At 55.6% G+C, this 22,190-nt stretch overlaps 1 protein-coding gene across 1 annotated transcript; it reads left to right on the forward strand.

The window, feature by feature from the left end:
* Nucleotides 1–930: 930 nt before the first annotated feature.
* On the forward strand, nt 931–16,064 carry LOC138363127 (proline-rich proteoglycan 2-like). Its single transcript, XM_069322118.1, has 2 exons — nt 931–983; nt 14,879–16,064. Exons 1-2 carry the CDS (start codon nt 931–933, stop codon nt 16,062–16,064), a joined length of 1,239 nt encoding a protein of 412 aa, XP_069178219.1.
* The last annotated feature ends 6,126 nt before the right edge of the window (nt 16,065–22,190 follow it).

A 22,190-nucleotide genomic window follows, 5' to 3' on the forward strand; every position in this document is an offset into this window, starting at 1 on the left:
CTACCCCCTCCCCCCACCCACACACATACACAGACCCCGGGCACCGCCGGGTAACCCATCCATCAAGGGAATGTACGTGTATTTGTCCAAAGTTGGAAGGCAGACGCTAGTGCCTAGTCTCTCACAACTCCCGTGTGGTGTTTTCTGATTTTACAGTGTCTCGTAGGGTGGATGGGTCCATGGGCCTCCCTTGAAGAGAACTCTGCCTCTACACCCATTTCACGACGCTGCTCTATATGAAATGTGCAGACTAAAGTCTGTAAAGTTTAGCATTCATTTAAATAGTAGTGTATGCAGATATTGACATACGAAACGAATGTTCAGACGTTCGATTTGTATTCTGGGCACAATCTCTTGATTACAGTGATGATAATGGTTAGTGACGGGGGGAATGTGGGGAGTATATGGGGAGGAGACGGGGGAGTGTGGGGGGGAGAAGAGATCTGTAAGGGGGCTGTGGGAGAGGCTTGGACACAAGATCGACCCGAGAAACACCGGGTACCGCATGTAGTTGTACTCTAAACCCCACTTTATTGTCTCAATGAGTTCCCGGATCTCTAGTAAGAATTGGCAGCCAAGCATTTAACTCCTGATGTTAGAGGTTTGTTAGAGAGATAAGGGGGAGCGAGGAAGAGAAGAGGGGGGAGAGGGGGAAAGGGAGAGGGGGGGGGGCGGGGAAGGGAAGAGGAAGGTAGATACAAGTAGACAAACATGAGGGCCAACTAAGGTTGACCACCTGTGCCGCACCTGTGCTTCTAGTGCCACTTAAAATACTCCCCCCCCCCTTTCCCGTACCCCCCCCCCGAGTATATTTTCACCCCCCCCCCCGGGAGCATATTTTCACCCCCAGGAAACACACTTCCCTGGGTGTGACGGGTGAGGGGAGAACTCTGGAAGTATATCCAAAGTATAAAAAGAACAGAGACCCACATGGAGGTCCAGACACATGGAGAGCTTAGCTGCTGGACGCGGCAACAAAAAACGTAATAAGCGAACACATGAAGGGACCGATAAGAATGAGAGGAGAGGATCAACCAGTCTGGCTTGATTGATATTTACCCTAAATGAGCCGGATATAAGGGAAGTTAAGTTGGAAGCCCCCCTGGGAATGAGTGATCACAGTGTATTGAGCTTTGAGTACCTGGTAGAGCTAGGAATCATCTCCCCCCAAAAAAGAACTGGGAAACAAAGGGCTGGCGTACCAAAAGGGAAATTATGAGATGAGAAAATTCCTAAGGGATATACCAGATACTGACCTGGAGAGCGTGCAGAGATCCTTTACTGCTAGAATCCACTCAGTAAAACATCTAAACTATTGGGACCGACTAAAGAGCCTAAATCTGTACTCCCTTGAGCGCAGGCGGGAGAGATACATAATAATTTACACGTGGAAAAGAATTGAGGGGCTGGTCCCAAACCTGCACACTGAAATAACATCACATGAGACCAGGAGGCATGGCAGGATGTGCAGAATATCCCCGTTGAAAAGCAGAGGTGCAACAGGTACTCTGAGAGAGAACTCAACATCAGAGGCCCGAGATCACCCAACATCAACATCAGAGGCCCGAGACTGTTCAACACGCTTCCACTACACATAAGGGGCATAACTGGCCGACCCCTCACAGTGTTCAAGAGAGAACTTGACAAACACTTCCAAACGATACCTGATTAACCAGGCTGTGACTCATACGTCAGGCTGCGAGCAGCCGCGTCCAATAGCCTGGTTGATCAGTTCAGCAACCAGGCGGCCTCGTCGACGACCGGGCCGCGGGGACGCTAAGCCCCGGAAGCACCTCAAGGTAGATCAAGGTAGGCCCGGGTTCGATTCCCGGCGCCGGCAAGAAACAATGGGCAGAGTTTCTTTCACCCTGATGCGCCTGTTATCTAGCAGTAAATAGGTACCTGGGAGCTAGACAGCTGCTACGGGTTGCTTCCCGTGTGTGTGTGTGTGTGTGTGTGTGTGTGAAAAAAATAGTGGTTAGTAACAGTTGATTGCTTGAAGGGTGAGAGGCGGGCCGAAAGAGCAGAGTTCAACCCCCGCAAGCACAGCTAGCTGAATACAACTAGGTGAATACACACGGCCACCACATTCAGAACTGAACTAGTGCTGAATTTGCGGGCTTGCGGGCCGCTCCAAGCAACAGCCTGGTGGACCAAACTCTCACAAGTCAAGCCTGGCCTCGAGCCGGGCTTGGGGAGTAGAAGAACTCCCAGAACCCCATCAACCAGGTATCAACCAGGTAGTGATGGGAAAAATACCTTAAGATGAAAAAACTAAGAATATCAGAAATCTTGGTTCACCCAAAACTGAACACGACACAAATCTTTAACTATAAAGTCGTTCTGCGAAGAAAGGAAAATTGAGCAATTAAAAACAATAGAAAAGAAAACGCCAGCGACAAAAATCTCAAACCACCATTGTGATTAAACTTAAGACAAAAAGTTATAATTCGTCATTAACACTCCAGAAAACCCTGATAGTTACGGACAAGACGAGGGCCCCTGACGCCACTAACTACCCAACACCAGTTAACGAGGCCATTTACACCCACCGGCAAATTTGTGGATTAATGGGCTATTTTCTAGTGTACTGACCAACCCTTCACAACACAAGCCTCGTAAAGGCGGCCATCCTGTAATTGTGGCCAAGGTAAGAGTAGGGCAGGTGGGGGAAGGGCAGGTGTGGGGGAAGGGCAGGTGGGGGGGAAGGGCAGGTGAGGGGAAGGGCAGGTGGGTGAAGGGCAGAGGGGGGAAGGGCAGGTGGGGGGGGGAAGGGCAGGTGGGGGGGAAAGGCAGGTGGGGGGGAAGGGTAGGTGGGGGGAAGGGCAGAGGGGGGGGGGAAGGGCAGGTGGGGGGGGAAGGGCAGAGGGGGGAAGGGCAGGTGGGGGGAGGGAAGGGCAGGTGGGGGGGAAGGGCAGGTGGGGGGGAAGGGCAGAGGGGGGAAAGGGCAGGTGGGGGAAGGGCAGGTGGGTGGAAGGGCAGGTGGGGGGGGAAGGGCAGGTGGGGGGAAGGGCAGGTGGGGGGGAAAGGCAGGTGGGGGAAGGGCAGGTGGGTGGAAGGGCAGGTGGGGGGGGAAGGGCAGGTGGGGGGGGGAAGGGCAGGTGGGGGGGAAAGGCAGGTGGGGGGGAAGGGTAGGTGGGGGGAAGGGCAGGTGGGTGAAGGGCAGAGGGGGGGGAAGGGCAGAGGGGGGGGGAAGGGCAGAGGGGGGGGGAAGGGCAGGTGGGTGAAGGGCAGAGGGGGGGAAGGGCAGGTGGGGGAAGGGCAGGTGGGTGGAAGGGCAGGTGGGGGGGGAAGGGCAGGTGGGGGAAGGGCAGGTGGGTGGAAGGGCAGGTGGGGGGGGAAGGGCAGGTGGGGGGGGGAAGGGCAGGTGGGGGGGAAAGGCAGGTGGGGGGGAAGGGTAGGTGGGGGGAAGGGCAGGTGGGTGAAGGGCAGAGGGGGGGGAAGGGCAGAGGGGGGGGAAGGGCAGAGGGGGGGGGAAGGGCAGGTGGGTGAAGGGCAGAGGGGGGGAAGGGCAGGTGGGGGGAAGGGCAGGTGGGGGGGAAGGGCAGAGGGGGGAAAGGGCAGGTGGGGGAAAGGGCAGGTGGGTGGAAGGGCAGGTGGGGGGGGGGAAGGGCAGAGGGGGGGAAGGGCAGGTGGGGGGGGAAGGGCAGGTGGGGGGGAAGGGCAGAGGGGGGAAAGGGCAGGTGGGGGAAAGGGCAGGTGGGTGGAAGGGCAGGTGGGGGGGGGAAGGGCAGAGGGGGGGAAGGGCAGGTGGGTGAAGGGCAGAGGGGGGAAGGGCAGGTGGGGGAAGGGCAGGTGGGGGAAGGGCAGGTGGAGGAAGGGCAGGTGGGGGGAAGGGCAGGTGGGGGGGGAGGGCAGAGGGGGGGGAAGGGCAGAGGGGGGGGGAGGGCAGGTGGTGGAAGGGCAGGTGGGGGGGAAGGGCAGGTGGGGGGGAAGGGCAGGTGGGGGGGAAGGGCAGGTGGGGGGGGAAGGGCAGGTGGGGGGGAAGGGCAGAGGGGGGGAAGGGCAGGTGGGGGGAAGGGCAGGTGGGGGGAAGGGCAGGTGGGGGGAAGGGCAGAGGGGGGGAAGGGCAGGTGGGGGGAAGGGCAGAGGGGGGGAAGGGCAGGTGGGGGAAGGGCAGGTGGTGGAAGGGCAGGTGGGGGAAGGGCAGGTGGGGGGGAAGGGCAGAGGGGGGAAGGGCAGGTGGGGGAAGGGCAGGTGGGGGAAGGGCAGGTGGTGGAAGGGCAGGTGGGGGGGGAAGGGCAGAGGGGGGGAAGGGCAGGTGGGGGAAGGGCAGGTGGTGGAAGGGCAGGTGGGGGAAGGGCAGGTGGGGGGGAAGGGCAGGTGGGGGGGAAGGGCAGGTAGGGGGAAGGGCAGGTGGGGGAAGGGCAGGTGGGGGAAGGGCAGGTGGGGGAAGGGCAGGTGTGGGGGAAGTGCAGAGGGGGGGAAGGGCAGGTGGGGGAAGGGCAGGTGGTGGAAGGGCAGGTGGGTGAAGGGCAGGTAGGTGAAGGGCAGGTGGGGGAAGGACAGGTGGTGGAAGGGCAGGTGGGGGGGAAGGGCAAGGAATGTGGAGACAAGCAGGGGAGGGAGGCAGGAATAAAGAGAGACCAAAGCACAAGTAGTGACAGAACAAGTGAAGTGATGACGAAACTTCTCCACCCACCGACCTCACAAAGCTATACTCTCTCTCCGTTTGTTCCCCCTCTCACCTCCTCTCACACCTTCACTCTCACTCTCTCACACCTCTCACACCTTCACTCTCACCCTCTCACACCTTCACTCTCACTCTCTCACACCTCTCACACCTTCACTCTCACCCTCACCCTCTCACACCTTCACTCTCACTCTCACCCTCTCACACCTTCACTCTCACTCTCACCTGCTCTCACACCTCTCACACCTTCACTCTCACTCTCACCCTCTCACACCTCACTCTTACCTTCACTCTCACTCTCACCCTCTCACACCTTCACTCTCACTCTCACCCTCTCATACCTTCACTCTCACTCTCACCCTCTCACACCTCACTCTCACTCTCACCCTCTCATACCTTCACTCTCACCCTTTCACACCTCACTCACTCCTGCCTTCACTCTCACTCTCACCCTGTCACACCTTCACTCTCACTCTCACCCTGTCATACCTTCACTCTCACTCTCAGCCTCTCACAGCTCAGAGTGTTACATAAGAAAGAACTTTTTCAGTGTCAGAGCAGTTAACAGCTGGAATGCATTAGGCAGTGATGTGGTGGAGGCTGACTCCATACACAGTTTCAAATGTAGATATGACACAGCCCAGTAGGCTCAGGAACCTCTACACCAGTTGACTGACGGTTGAGAGGCGGGACCATAGAGCCAGAGCTCAACCCCCGCAAGCACAAGTAGGTGAATACATATGGGCTTTACATTCCCTGCGTCAGTTCCTACCTCATGAGCACACACATGAGCACACACATGAGCACACACATGAGCACACTCATGAGCACACACATGAGCACACACATGAGCACACACACGAGCACACACATGAGCACACACATGAGCACACACATGAGCACACTCATGAGCACACACATGAGCACACACATGAGCACACACATGAGCACACTCATGAGCACACACATGAGCACACACATGAGCACACTCATGAGCACACACATGAGCACACACATGAGCACACATGAGCACACACATGAGCACACATGAGCACACACATGAGCACACACACGAGCACACACATGAGCACACACATGAGCACACTCATGAGCACACACATGAGCACACACATGAGCACACACATGAGCACACACATGAGCACACATGAGCACACACATGAGCACACATGAGCACACACAAGAGCACACACATGAGCACACATGAGCACACACATGAGCACACATGAGCACACACATGAGCACACATGAGCACACACACGAGCACACACACGAGCACACACACGAGCACACACACGAGCACACACACGAGCACACACACGAGCACACACATGAGCACACACACGAGCACACACACGAGCACACACACGAGCACACACACGAGCACACACACGAGCACACACATGAGCACACACACGAGCACACACACGAGCACACTCATGAGCACACACATGAGCACACTCATGAGCACACACATGAGCACACACACGAGCACACACATGAGCACACACACGAGCACACACACGAGCACACACATGAGCACACACATGAGCACACACATGAGTACACACACGAGCACACACACGAGCACACTCATGAGCACACACATGAGCACACACACGAGCACACACACGAGCACACACACGAGCACACACATGAGCACACACACGAGCACACACACGAGCACACACATGAGCACACTCATGAGCACACACACGAGCACACACACGAGCACACACACGAGCACACACATGAGCACACACATGAGCACACTCATGAGCACACACATGAGCACACTCATGAGCACACTCATGAGCACACACATGAGCACACATGAGCACACACACGAGCACACACACGAGCACACACACGAGCACACACACGAGCACACACACGAGCACACACATGAGCACACACACGAGCACACACACGAGCACACACACGAGCACACTCATGAGCACACACACGAGCACACACACGAGCACACACACGAGCACACACATGAGCACACTCATGAGCACACACATGAGCACACACATGAGCACACACATGAGCACACACATGAGCACACACATGAGCACACACATGAGCACACTCATGAGCACACACATGAGCACACACATGAGCACACACATGAGCACACACATGAGCACACACATGAGCACACTCATGAGCACACACATGAGCACACACATGAGCACACACATGAGCACACACACGAGCACACACACGAGCACACACACGAGCACACACACGAGCACACACATGAGCACACTCATGAGCACACACATGAGCACACTCATGAGCACACTCATGAGCACACTCATGAGCACACACATGAGCACACACATGAGCACACACACGAGCACACTCATGAGCACACACATGAGCACACACATGAGCACACACATGAGCACACACATGAGCACACACATGAGCACACTCATGAGCACACACATGAGCACACACACGAGCACACACACGAGCACACTCATGAGCACACACATGAGCACACACATGAGCACACACATGAGCACACACATGAGCACACACATGAGCACACACATGAGCACACACATGAGCACACTCATGAGCACACACATGAGCACACACATGAGCACACTCATGAGCACACACATGAGCACACACATGAGCACACACATGAGCACACACACGAGCACACTCATGAGCACACACATGAGCACACACATGAGCACACACATGAGCACACACATGAGCACACACATGAGCACACACACAGTCCTCAAGCAGGGTGAACCTGGTAGGGGGATGGGAAAGGGGGGGGGGGAAAGGAATGATCTTGGGGGGGGGGATGGGGGAAGAGGGGGTGGGGGAAGGTTGGGGAAGAGGGGGTGGGGGAAGGGGGGATAGTTGGGGGAGGGGGAGGAATGGGGTAGGGTAACAATAGGGGGAGGGAGGAGGGGGGACGGTTGGGGGAGGGGGAAGGGGGATTTGGACGTGGAACGGAATAAATCATACAAGGCCGTAGGTGAGGGCGGGAGACTGTGCAGCGGCGCTGAGGCCAGGTAGTGCTTGCCTGGCTGTGCTTGCCTGGCTGTGCTTGCCTGGCGGTGCTTGTCTAGTGGTGCTTGTCTAGCTGTGCTTGTCTAGTGGTGCTTGTCTAGTGGTGCTTGCCTGGCTGTGCTTGTCTAGCTGTGCTTGTCTAGTGGTGCTTGTCTAGTGGTGCTTGTCTAGTGGTGCTTGCCTGGCTGTGCTTGTCTAGTGGTGCTTGTCTAGTGGTGCTTGTCTAGCTGTGCTTGTCTAGCTGTGCTTGTCTAGCTGTGCTTGTCTAGCTGTGCTTTTCTAGCTGTGCTTGTCTAGCTGTGCTTGTCTAGTGGTGCTTGTCTAGTGGTGCTTGTCTAGCTGTGCTTGTCTAGTGGTGCTTGTCTAGCTGTGCTTGTCTAGTGGTGCTTGTCTAGCTGTGCTTGTCTAGTGGTGCTTGTCTAGTGGTGCTTGTCTAGTGGTGCTTGTCTAGCTGTGCTTGTCTAGCTGTGCTTGCCTAGCTGTGCTTGTCTAGTGGTGCTTGTCTAGCTGTGCTTGTCTAGCTGTGCTTGTCTAGTGGTGCTTGTCTAGCTGTGCTTGTCTAGTGGTGCTTGTCTAGCTGTGCTTGTCTAGCTGTGCTTGTCTAGCTGTGCTTGTCTAGCTGTGCTTGTCTAGTGGTGCTTGTCTAGCTGTGCTTGTCTAGTGGTGCTTGTCTAGCTGTGCTTGTCTAGTGGTGCTTGTCTAGCTGTGCTTGTCTAGTGGTGCTTGTCTAGCTGTGCTTGTCTAGCTGTGCTTGTCTAGCTGTGCTTGTCTAGCTGTGCTTGTCTAGTGGTGCTTGTCTAGCTGTGCTTGTCTAGTGGTGCTTGTCTAGCTGTGCTTGTCTATCTGTGCTTGTCTAGTGGTGCTTGTCTAGCTGTGCTTGTCTATCTGTGCTTGTCTAGTGGTGCTTGTCTAGCGGTGCTTGTCTAGTGGTGCTTGTCTAGTGGTGCTTGTCTAGCTGTGCTTGTCTAGCTGTGCTTGCCTAGCTGTGCTTGTCTAGTGGTGCTTGTCTAGCTGTGCTTGTCTAGTGGTGCTTGTCTAGCTGTGCTTGTCTAGTGGTGCTTGTCTAGTGGTGCTTGTCTAGCTGTGCTTGTCTAGCTGTGCTTGTCTAGTGGTGCTTGTCTAGCTGTGCTTGTCTAGTGGTGCTTGTCTAGCTGTGCTTGTCTATCTGTGCTTGTCTAGTGGTGCTTGTCTAGTGGTGCTTGTCTAGCTGTGCTTGTCTAGTGGTGCTTGTCTAGCTGTGCTTGTCTAGCTGTGCTTGTCTAGCTGTGCTTGTCTAGCGGTGCTTGCCTAGTGGTGCTTGCCTGGCTGTGCTTGCCTGGCGGTGCTTGTCTAGCTGTGCTTGCCTGGCGGTGCTTGTCTAGCTGTGCTTGCCTAGCGGTGCTTGTCTAGCGGTGCTTGTCTAGCGGTGCTTGTCTAGCGGTGCTTGTCTAGCTGTGCTTGCCTGGCGGTGCTTGTCTAGCTGTGCTTGCCTAGCTGTGCTTGCCTAGCGGTGCTTGTCTAGCGGTGCTTGTCTAGCGGTGCTTGTCTAGCGGTGCTTGTCTAGCGGTGCTTGCCTGGCTGTGCTTGCCTAGCGGTGCTTGCCTGGCGGTGCTTGTCTAGCGGTGCTTGTCTAGCGGTGCTTGCCTAGTGGTGCTTGTCTAGCTGTGCTTGCCTAGCGGTGCTTGTCTAGCGGTGCTTGCCTGGCTGTGCTTGCCTAGCGGTGCTTGCCTGGCTGTGCTTGCCTGGCGGTGCTTGCCTAGCGGTGCTTGTCTAGCGGTGCTTGCCTGGCTGTGCTTGCCTAGCGGTGCTTGCCTAGCGGTGCTTGTCTAGCGGTGCTTGCCTGGCTGTGCTGGCCTAGCGGTGCTTGCCTAGCGGTGCTTGTCTAGCGGTGCTTGCCTGGCTGTGCTTGCCTAGCGGTGCTTGCCTAGCGGTGCTTGTCTAGCTGTGCTTGCCTGGCGGTGCTTGTCTAGCGGTGCTTGTCTAGCTGTGCTTGTCTAGTGGTGCTTGTCTAGCTGTGCTTGTCTAGCTGTGCTTGTCTAGTGGTGCTTGTCTAGTGGTGCTTGTCTATCTGTGCTTGCCTAGCTGTGCTTGTCTAGTGGTGCTTGTCTAGCTGTGCTTGTCTAGTGGTGCTTGTCTAGCTGTGCTTGTCTAGTGGTGCTTGTCTAGCTGTGCTTGTCTAGCTGTGCTTGTCTAGCTGTGCTTGTCTAGCTGTGCTTGTCTAGTGGTGCTTGTCTAGCTGTGCTTGTCTAGTGGTGCTTGTCTAGCTGTGCTTGTCTATCTGTGCTTGTCTAGTGGTGCTTGTCTAGCTGTGCTTGTCTAGTGGTGCTTGTCTAGTGGTGCTTGTCTAGCTGTGCTTGTCTAGCTGTGCTTGTCTAGTGGTGCTTGTCTAGCTGTGCTTGTCTAGTGGTGCTTGTCTAGCTGTGCTTGTCTATCTGTGCTTGTCTAGTGGTGCTTGTCTAGTGGTGCTTGTCTAGCTGTGCTTGTCTAGTGGTGCTTGTCTAGCTGTGCTTGTCTATCTGTGCTTGTCTAGCTGTGCTTGTCTAGCTGTGCTTGCCTAGCTGTGCTTGTCTAGTGGTGCTTGTCTAGCTGTGCTTGTCTATCTGTGCTTGTCTAGTGGTGCTTGTCTAGCTGTGCTTGTCTAGTGGTGCTTGTCTAGCTGTGCTTGTCTAGTGGTGCTTGTCTAGCTGTGCTTGTCTAGTGGTGCTTGTCTAGCTGTGCTTGTCTAGTGGTGCTTGTCTAGCTGTGCTTGTCTAGCTGTGCTTGTCTAGCTGTGCTTGTCTAGTGGTGCTTGTCTAGCTGTGCTTGTCTAGTGGTGCTTGTCTAGCTGTGCTTGTCTAGCTGTGCTTGTCTAGCTGTGCTTGTCTAGTGGTGCTTGTCTAGCTGTGCTTGTCTATCTGTGCTTGTCTAGTGGTGCTTGTCTAGTGGTGCTTGTCTAGCTGTGCTTGTCTAGTGGTGCTTGTCTAGCTGTGCTTGTCTAGCTGTGCTTGTCTAGCTGTGCTTGTCTAGCGGTGCTTGCCTAGTGGTGCTTGCCTGGCTGTGCTTGCCTGGCGGTGCTTGTCTAGCTGTGCTTGCCTGGCGGTGCTTGTCTAGCGGTGCTTGTCTAGCGGTGCTTGTCTAGCTGTGCTTGCCTGGTGGTGCTTGTCTAGCTGTGCTTGCCTGGCGGTGCTTGTCTAGCTGTGCTTGCCTAGCTGTGCTTGTCTAGCGGTGCTTGTCTAGCGGTGCATGTCTAGCGGTGCTTGTCTAGCGGTGCTTGCCTGGCTGTGCTTGCCTAGCGGTGCTTGCCTGGCGGTGCTTGTCTAGCGGTGCTTGTCTAGCGGTGCTTGTCTAGCGGTGCTTGCCTAGTGGTGCTTGTCTAGCTGTGCTTGCCTAGCGGTGCTTGTCTAGCGGTGCTTGCCTGGCTGTGCTTGCCTAGCGGTGCTTGCCTGGCTGTGCTTGCCTGGCGGTGCTTGCCTAGCGGTGCTTGTCTAGCGGTGCTTGCCTGGCTGTGCTTGCCTAGCGGTGCTTGCCTAGCGGTGCTTGTCTAGCGGTGCTTGCCTGGCTGTGCTTGCCTAGCGGTGCTTGCCTAGCGGTGCTTGTCTAGCGGTGCTTGCCTGGCTGTGCTTGCCTAGCGGTGCTTGCCTAGCGGTGCTTGTCTAGCTGTGCTTGCCTGGCGGTGCTTGTCTAGCGGTGCTTGCCTAGCTGTGCTTGCCTAGCTGTGCTTGCCTGGCTGTGCTTGCCTAGCGGTGCTTGCCTAGCGGTGCTTGTCTAGCGGTGCTTGCCTGGCTGTGCTTGCCTAGCAGTGCTTGCCTAGCGGTGCTTGTCTAGCTGTGCTTGCCTGGCGGTGCTTGTCTAGCGGTGCTTGCCTGGCGGTGCTTGTCTAGCTGTGCTTGCCTAGCGGTGCTTGTCTAGCTGTGCTTGCCTGGCGGTGCTTGTCTAGCGGTGCTTGCCTGGCGGTGCTTGTCTAGCGGTGCTTGTCTAGTGGTGCTTGTCTAGCGGTGCTTGTCTAGCGGTGCTTGTCTAGTGGTGCTTGTCTAGCGGTGCTTGCCTAGCGGTGCTTGCCTAGCGGTGCTTGTCTAGCTGTGCTTGCCTAGCGGTGCTTGCCTAGCGGTGCTTGCCTAGCTGTGCTTGCCTAGCGGTGCTTGCCTAGCTGTGCTTGCCTAGCTGTGCTTGCCTAACTGTGCTTGCCTAGCGGTGCTTGCCTAGCGGTGCCCATAGGGCTGGGAAGGTGGGGGGGGGGGGGAATTCCTCACCTACAAGGCATGTTGTATGTGATGCTGTATATATACACAACTTTCCTGACGTTGGAGATGTTGGCGGTATCTGGTATGGTTGAGGGTGGAGGTGGCTCCCACACCTTCTGCCCTCATTGTTGACCACCTGAACAGGGCACGAGTACTGGGTACAAGTACTGGGCACGAGTACTGGGCACCAGTACTGGGCACGAGTACTGGGCACGAGTACTGGGCACCAGTACTGGGTACAAGTACTGGGCACGAGTACTGGGCACGAGTACTGGGCACGAGTATTGGGCACGAGTACTGGGCACGAGTATTGGGCACGAGTACTGGGTACAAGTACTGGGCACGAGTACTGGGCACAAGTACCGGGCATAAGTACTGGGCACGAGTACAGGGCACAAGTACCGGGCATAAGTACTGGGCACGAGTACCGGGCACTAGTACAGGGCACGAGAACTGGGCACGAGTACTGGGCACGAGTATTGGGCACGCTTACTGGGCACGAGTACAGGGCACGAGTACTGGGTACAAGTACTGGGCACGAGTACTGGGTACAAGTACTGGGCACGAGTACTGGGCATAAGTACTGGGCACAAGTACTGGGCACGAGTACTGGGCACGAGTACTGGGCACGCTTACTGGGCACGAGTACTGGGCACGCTTACTGGGCACGAGTACTGGGCACTAGTACTGGGCACGAGTACTGGGCACGAGTACTGGGCACGAGTACTGGGCACGCTTACTGGGCACGAGTACTTGGCACGAGTACTGGGCACAAGTACCGGGCATAAGTACTGGGCACGAGTACAGGGTACGAGTACAGGGTACGAGTACAGGGCACGAGTACTGGGCACGAGTATTGGGCACGAGTACTGGGCACGAGTACAGGGTACGAGTACAGGGCCCGAGTACTGGGCACGAGTACTGGGCACGAGTACAGGGTACGAGTACATGGCACGAGTACTGGGCACGAGTACCGGGCATAAGTACTGGGCACGAGTACAGGGTACGAGTACAGGGCACGAGTACTGGGCACGAGTACAGGGTACGAGTACATGGCACGAGTACTGGGCACGAGTACAGGGTACGAGTACAGGGCACGAGTACTGGGCACGAGTACTGGGCACGAGTACCGGGCATAAGTATTGGGCACGAGTACAGGGCACGAGTACTGGGCACGAGTACAGGGCACGAGTACAGGGCACGAGTACTGGGCACGAGTACTAGGCACGAGTACAGGGCACGAGTACAGGGTACGAGTACTGAGCACGAGTACTGGGCACGAGTACAGGGTACGAGTACCGGGCACAAGTACTGGGCACGAGTACAGGGTACGAGTACAGGGCACGAGTACTGAGCACGAGTACTGGGCATGAGTGCTGGGCACAAGTACCGGGCATAAGTACTGGGCACGAGTACAGGGCACAAGTACTGGGCACGAGTACAGGGTACGATTACAGGGCACGAGTACTGGGCACGAGTACCGGGCATAAGTACTGGGCACGAGTACAGGGTACGAGTACAGGGCACGAGTACTGGGCACGAGTACTGGGCACGAGTACAGGGTACGAGTACTGGGCACGAGTACAGGGCACGAGTACTGGGCACGAGTACAGGGTACGAGTACCGGGCATAAGTACTGGGCACGAGTACTGGGCACGAGTACAGGGCACGAGTACAGGGCACGAGTACAGGGTACGAGTACCGGGCATAAGTACTGGGCACGAGTACTGGGCACGAGTACTGGGCACGAGTACAGGGCACGAGTACTGAGCACGAGTACTGGGCACGAGTACAGGGTACGAGTACCGGGCATAAGTACTGGGCACGAGTACAGGGTACGAGTACAGGGCACGAGTACTGAGCACGAGTACTGGGCATGAGTATTGGGCACGAGTACTGGGCACGAGTACTGGGCACGAGTACAGGGTACGAGTACATGGCACGAGTACTGGGCACAAGTACCGGGCATAAGTACTGGGCACGAGTACTGGGCACGAGTACAGGGCACAAGTACTGGGCACGAGTACAGGGTACGATTACAGGGCACGAGTACTGGGCACGAGTACCGGGCATAAGTACTGGGCACGAGTACTGGGCACGAGTACTGGGCTCGAGTACTGGGCACGAGTACTGGGCACGAGTACAGGGCACGAGTACTGGGCACGAGTACTGGGCACGAGCACAGGGTACGAGTACCGGGCATAAGTACTGGGCACGAGTACAGGGCACGAGTACTGAGCACGAGTATTGGGCACGAGTATTGGGCACGAGTACTGGGCACGAGTACTGGGCACGAGTACAGGGCACGAGTACTGGGCATAAGTACTGGGCACGAGTACAGAGTACGAGTACAGGACACGAGTACAGAGTACGAGTACAGGACACGAGTACTGGGCACGAGTACTGGGCACGAGTACCGGGCATAAGTACTGGGCACGAGTACAGGGCACGAGTACAGGGCACGAGTACTGGGCACGAGTACTGGGCACGAGTACAGGGCACGAGTACAGGGCACGAGTACTGGGCACAAGTACTGGGCATAAGTACTGGGCACGAGTACAGGGCACAAGTACAGGGCACCAGTACTGGGCACGAATACTGGACACGAGTTCTGGCCACAAGTACTGGGCATAAGTACTGGCCACAAGTACTGGCCACAAGTACTGGCCACAAGTACTGGCCACAAGTACTGGCCACAAGTAATACATTTGTATGTAACTAAACGGAGTTTCCAACTTACACCTTTGTCCCATTGTCTCTCATCATAAAAAGCTGTTTTTGTTCATATTGTCCCTCCCCCCCCCACCGCTCTCGTGGGGCGGGGGGGGGGGGGTCTAGGGAGTAGATGGGGGTAGAAACAAACAACTTCCTCAAATCTCTCTACTTTCAATTTGTGTAGAAACTCTTACTATCGACTTTTTCCTCATCTCCCCAATTCGACACTGACACGAGGCAATTACTCGTGTATATTTTACTCGTTCAGTGACTTGAGTGAACACGCTGCGAGCAGCCCAAGACCAGCCTGGTCGGTAGGGCAAGGTGCGTGCGCGCGCCAGGGACGGAGGACAGGGACGGGGAGACAGGGACGGGGAGACAGGGACGGAGGACAGAGACGGGCGCCAGAGACGAGGGGACAGAGACGGGCGCCAGAGACGGGCGCCAGAGACGGGGCGACAGAGACGGGGCGACAGAGACGGGCGCCAGAGACGGGCGCCAGGGACGGGCGACAGGGACGGGGCGACAGAAACGGGCGACAGAGACGGGCGCCAGGGACGGGCCCCAAAGACGGGCCCCAGAGACAGGCCCCAGAGACGGGCGCCAGAGACGGGCGCCAGAGACGGGCCCCAGAGACGGGCCCCAGAGACGGGCAACAGAGACGGGGCCCAGAGACGGGCGCCAGAGACGGGGTACAGAGACGGGCGCCAGGGACGGGCCCCAAAGACGGGCCCCAGAGACGGCCCCCAGAGACGGGCCCCAGAGACGGGCCCCAGAGACGGGCCCCAGAGACGGGCCCCAGAGACGGGCCCCAGAGACGGGCCCCAGAGACGGGCCCCAGAGACGGGCCCCAGAGACGGACGCCAGAGACGGGCCCCAGAGACGGGCGCCAGAGACGGGCGCCAGAGACGGGCCCCAGAGACGGGCAACAGAGACGGGCGCCAGAGACGGGCGCCAGAGACGGGGTACAGAGACGGGCGCCAGGGACGGGCCCCCAAAGACGGGCCCCAGAGACGGGCCCCAGAGACGGGCGACAGAGACGGGCGCCAGAGACGGGCGCCAGAGACGGGCGCCAGAGACGAGCGCCAGAGACGGGCGCCAGAGACGGGCGCCAGAGACGGGCGCCAGAGACGGGGCCCAGAGACGGGGCCCAGAGACGGGCGCCAGTGACGGGCGCCAGAGACGGGCGCCAGAGACGGACGCCAGAGACGGGCGCCAGAGACGGGCGCCAGAGACGGGTCCCAGAGACGGGCCCCAGAGACGGGCAACAGGGACGGGCGCCAGGGACGGGCAACAGAGACGGGCACCAGGGACGAGCCCCAGAGACGGCCCCAGAGACGGGCCCCAGAGACGAGCCCCAGAGACGGGCCCCAGAGACGAGCCCCAGAGACGGGCCCCAGAGACGGGCCCCAGAGACGGGCGACAGAGATGGTCTTAGTACCGGTGCCCTTTGAGCGCGGGACAAAAAGTTGACCTGAGTGTGCCTGGCGGAGGGGCGTCTTCCCAGGGAAGGTCGTCTCAGCCTCCCCTGTTGCCGGGGCCGCGAGGGGGGGGGGGGGGAGGAAACACAGTTGGGAGATGAAGGTATCAGGTAAGACTGAGGGAAAATGGAAGGGAAGAGGTAAGACTAGGTAGGTAAGTGGGGGGAAGTGGGAGGGGGTGTGGAAGACTAGTGGGCATCGGTAGGGTGCGGCGGGAATTTCAGTAAGACTGTAGGGTGGTGGAATTGTAGGGGAAGAACAGAGAGGGAAGAGGGTGGGGGGGGGGGGGGAGGGAAGGAGAAGAAAGGGGGACTAAATCAAGGGAAAGTAACGCAAACAAGTAATCAAATTCGACCACCTGTCCTTGCCACCTCCGGGACAAACTATAAAATTTTAGCAAATTTGTTTGACTTTTTTTTGTTAGAACATAGGACAAGTGAACGGTGGGAAGCGGTTAAGGTATTAGAGAACCCGGCACCAATAACCAGTGTCACAATGCTGCTTCAGAGCCGCCTCACAAAACACGCATTACCAAGACTTCGCAACACATACTATACAAGGGTCAGCAACACTACCTACACAACCTCGCAACACAGCAACGAAAGGGATGTAACCCCATCTTTAAAACATTACTAAAAAAAGGCCAAAGAGTACCGCTAAGAGTCTACAAAAGCAACAATAACTGCACTGCCTTTTAGCAGTACCTGAGCCATGTGGAGGCAGAGGGCCACGCTCCAGCCTGGAAAATGGCCGTTAATGTTTAATAAACGCGGCTTCCAGCCTCCTGTTCTAGGGCCTTTATTATGTCTTGTGGCTGATAACGTCCATGTTCACACAGCTGTATTTTTCTGTTTAGTCGTGGGCACAGACAGATGGCGGACTACTCCAGGAGGAGCTAGACGGGTAATAAGAGTTGACTTGAGGGATGGCTACTGGAATTTAAGGCTAGAAATTGTAAGGTGATGAGACTGAGTGCAGGTTACAGAACACCAAGAGGCCAATACAATACACGTGTGGGAAAAAAAGTTAGTTAGTAGTTAGTAACAGTTGATTGATTGACAGTTGAGAGGCGGACCGAAAGAGCAGAGCTCAACCCCCGCAAGCACAACTAGGTGAATACACGAGTGGGGACCATCTCCAAGAGCCAGGGGCCAGATTCACAAAGCAGTTACGCAAGTACTTACGAAGGTGTACATCTTTCCTCAATCTTTGACGGCTTTGGTTACATTGATTAAACCGTTTACAAGCATGAAAACTTCCCAATCAACTGTTGTTATTGTTATAAACAGCCTCCTGTGCTTCGGAGCTCGTTAATTTTTTAATAATTGTAAACAAAGCCGCCAAAGATTGAGAAAAGATGTACAGGTTCGTAAGTGCTTGCGTAACTGCTTCGTGAATCCGGGTCCAGGTCTCCAAACAACTTGATCTTTCCCAAGTAAGTCTGCTGGTCTGCTGGCGTCTCCGACCACGGCCGGGCGACCAACTCATCACCACCATACCTAAAGGTTATCTCCCGAGAATCTACAGTTTCTTAACTTCAGCCAACAAAAAGATCTTCATATTTCAAAAGCAACTGTCCTTCAGGCCGTCGACGCTCGAAGTCTTTTCCCCCTCTTTAAGGGGGGTAGGGAGGGGGGCGACGACCCCCTTCCCCCCACCGTCATTGAATAGGTAACTAAGAATAGAGACAAACAAATAGCAACGCAATTGTGTTGAGGCGGTTAACAGGTGTTGTTTAATTGTGTTCTTCCCTGAGTCAGTGGTGTCCAGCGGCCCGCCATGACCTAGCACTGTGTGGTACACACACAGGTGAGTGTTACTAGGTGAGTACATACACCACATACACGGTGTATGGTGTCTTTATGGTGACACATACAACATCTTCCATAGCATTTATGGCTTCCGTTGAAGACTTCCTCTCCAGACATTCTTGTTCTTATCTACTGCAACCCCCCCCCCCCCCGGAGCTGGAACACACCTCGCTACACCATCACCACCACCCCACCATCACCACCCCCCCACCATCACCACCCCCACCATCACCACCACCCCACCATCACCCCCCCACCATCACCACCCCCCACCATCACCACCCCCCACCATCACCACCCCCCACCATCACCACCACCCCACCATCAACCCCCCCCACCATCACCACCCCCCACCATCACCACCCCCACATTCACCACCCCCCACCATCACCACCCCCCACCATCACCCCCACCACCATGCTGGAGTCACACGTGACGACCTTGTGCAAGGTAGTCAGAGATGAGAGGGGGAGATGACCCCCCCCCCAGCCACCAGCCAAACACCTACCCCCCCCCTCCCCCACGCAAACACAACCCCATGTTTGGGGTTGTGCAACCCACATAGGCAATCCCCCCCCCCCCCATCCTCTCCTGATGTTCCTACAACACCTTGTGGTCCAGAGATTGTCATCATAGATCAGGGATATCTTCACCTGCTATCACTATACAATTATTGTACCTCTATGAAAACCCAACAAGGACAATATTTTAGCTAAGGGAAAACTGTCATGACTATACACGCTAATAAATATATATTACTTAAAAGAGAATCTCACACTTTGAATATTAAAGGGGATGGGGGGGGGAAGGGCAGGGGAATTTTCAGGGGGAAAAAAGCACGAATCTATTAAGACCATATAGCATTTGGAAGGTGCCAGGATAAGGATTAGGGATGGAACGAGGGGAAGGAATGGTGCCCTACCACTTGGACGGTCGGGGATTGAACGCCGACCTGCATGAAGCGAGACCGTCGCTCTACCGTCCAGCCCAACAGGTTCCCCCCCACCTCCCCCCCCCCCCCACATACACACACGCACACAGGCCTTCATCTGTTGGCCGTCAGAGGGGTGCTGGCGGGTCTCCGGGTCGGCGGAGCAGCCGCTCTTCACCGCCACAAAAAGGCAAGATTCCACCCGGCGCGTCGGGAAGCGGATGTCGGCTCTCAGAGGACCTGTAGCGGTGAAGGTGTCCACCTCGTGTACACCTTCACCACCATTACCACCACCTGTAACCACAATCGCTACCACAACCAGTAACCACAATCACTACCACCACCAGTAACCACAATCACTACCACCACCAGTAACCACAATCACTACCACCACCAGTAACCACAGTCGCTACCACCACCAGTAACCACAATCGCTACCACCGCCAGTAACCACAATCACTACCACCCCCAGTAACCACAATCGCTACCACCACCAGTAACCACAATCGCTACCACCACCAGTAACCACAATCGCTACCACCACCAGTAACCACAATCGCTACCACCAACAGTAACCACAATCACTACCACCACCAGTAACCACAATCACTACCACCACCAGTAACCACAATCGCTACCACCAACAGTAACCACAATCACTACCACCACCAGTAACCACAATCACTACCACCACCAGTAACCACAATCGCTACCACCACCAGTAACCACAATCGCTACCACCAACAGTAACCACAATCACTACCACCACCAGTAACCACAATCGCTACCACCAACAGTAACCACAATCACTACCACCACCAGTAACCACAATCACTACCACCACCAGTAACCACAATCACTACCACCACCAGTAACCACAATCGCTACCACCAACAGTAACCACAATCACTACCACCACCAGTAACCACAATCGCTACCACCACCAGTAACCACAATCACTACCACCACCTGTAACCACAATCACTACCACCCCCAGTAACCACAATCGCTACCACCACCTGTAACCACAATCACTACCACCACCAGTAACCACAATCACTACCACCACCTGTAACCACAATCGCTACCACCACCAGTAACCACAATCGCTACCACCACCAGTAACCACAATCGCTACCACCACCAGTAACTACAATCGCTACCACCACCTGTAACCACAATCGCTACCACCACCAGTAACCACAATCGCTACCACCACCAGTAACCACAATCGCTACCACCACCAGTAACCACAATCGCTACCACCACCAGTAACCACAATCGCTACCACCACCAGTAACCACAATCGCTACCACCACCAGTAACCACAATCGCTACCACCACCAGTAACCACAATCGCTACCACCACCAGTAACCACAATCACTACCACCACCTGTAACCACAATCGCTACCACCACCAGTAACCACAATCGCTACCACCACCAGTAACCACAATCACTACCACCACCTGTAACCACAATCGCTACCACCACCTGTAACCACAATCGCTACCACCACCTGTAACCACAATCACTACCACCACCAGTAACCACAATCACTACCACCACCAGTAACCACAATCACTACCACCACCTGTAACCACAATCGCTACCACCACCAGTAACCACAATCGCTACCACCACCAGTAACCACAATCGCTACCACCACCAGTAACCACAATCGCTACCACCACCAGTAACCACTATCACTACCACCACCTGTAACCACAATCGCTACCACCACCAGTAACCACAATCGCTACCATCACCAGTAACCACAATCACTACCACCACCAGTAACCACAATCGCTACCACCACCAGTAACCACAATCGCTACCACCACCTGTAACCACAATCGCTACCACCACCAGTAACCACAATCGCTACCACCACCAGTAACCACAATCGCTACCACCACCAGTAACCACAATCACTACCACCACCAGTAACCACAATCACTACCACCACCAGTAACCACAATCGCTACCACCACCAGTAACCACAATCACTACCACCACCAGTAACCACAATCGCTACCACCACCAGTAACCACAATCGCTACCACCAACAGTAACCACAATCACTACCACCACCAGTAACCACAATCGCTACCACCAACAGTAACCACAATCACTACCACCACCAGTAACCACAATCACTACCACCACCAGTAACCACAATCGCTACCACCAACAGTAACCACAATCACTACCACCACCAGTAACCACAATCACTACCACCACCAGTAACCACAATCGCTACCACCACCAGTAACCACAATCGCTACCACCAACAGTAACCACAATCACTACCACCACCAGTAACCACAATCGCTACCACCAACAGTAACCACAATCACTACCACCACCAGTAACCACAATCACTACCACCACCAGTAACCACAATCACTACCACCACCAGTAACCACAATCGCTACCACCAACAGTAACCACAATCACTACCACCACCAGTAACCACAATCGCTACCACCACCAGTAACCACAATCACTACCACCACCTGTAACCACAATCACTACCACCCCCAGTAACCACAATCGCTACCACCACCTGTAACCACAATCACTACCACCACCAGTAACCACAATCACTACCACCACCTGTAACCACAATCGCTACCACCACCAGTAACCACAATCGCTACCACCACCAGTAACCACAATCGCTACCACCACCAGTAACCACAATCGCTACCACCACCTGTAACCACAATCGCTACCACCACCAGTAACCACAATCGCTACCACCACCAGTAACCACAATCGCTACCACCACCAGTAACCACAATCGCTACCACCACCAGTAACCACAATCGCTACCACCACCAGTAACCACAATCGCTACCACCACCAGTAACCACAATCACTACCACCACCTGTAACCACAATCGCTACCACCACCAGTAACCACAATCGCTACCACCACCAGTAACCACAATCACTACCACCACCTGTAACCACAATCGCTACCACCACCTGTAACCACAATCGCTACCACCACCTGTAACCACAATCACTACCACCACCAGTAACCACAATCACTACCACCACCAGTAACCACAATCACTACCACCACCTGTAACCACAATCGCTACCACCACCAGTAACCACAATCGCTACCACCACCAGTAACCACTATCACTACCACCACCTGTAACCACAATCGCTACCACCACCAGTAACCACAATCGCTACCATCACCAGTAACCACAATCACTACCACCACCAGTAACCACAATCGCTACCACCACCAGTAACCACAATCGCTACCACCACCTGTAACCACAATCGCTACCACCACCAGTAACCACAATCGCTACCACCAACAGTAACCACAAT

The sequence above is a fragment of the Procambarus clarkii genome, chromosome 10 (genome assembly GCF_040958095.1).
Source record: "Procambarus clarkii isolate CNS0578487 chromosome 10, FALCON_Pclarkii_2.0, whole genome shotgun sequence".
Taxonomy (NCBI): domain Eukaryota; kingdom Metazoa; phylum Arthropoda; class Malacostraca; order Decapoda; family Cambaridae; genus Procambarus; species Procambarus clarkii.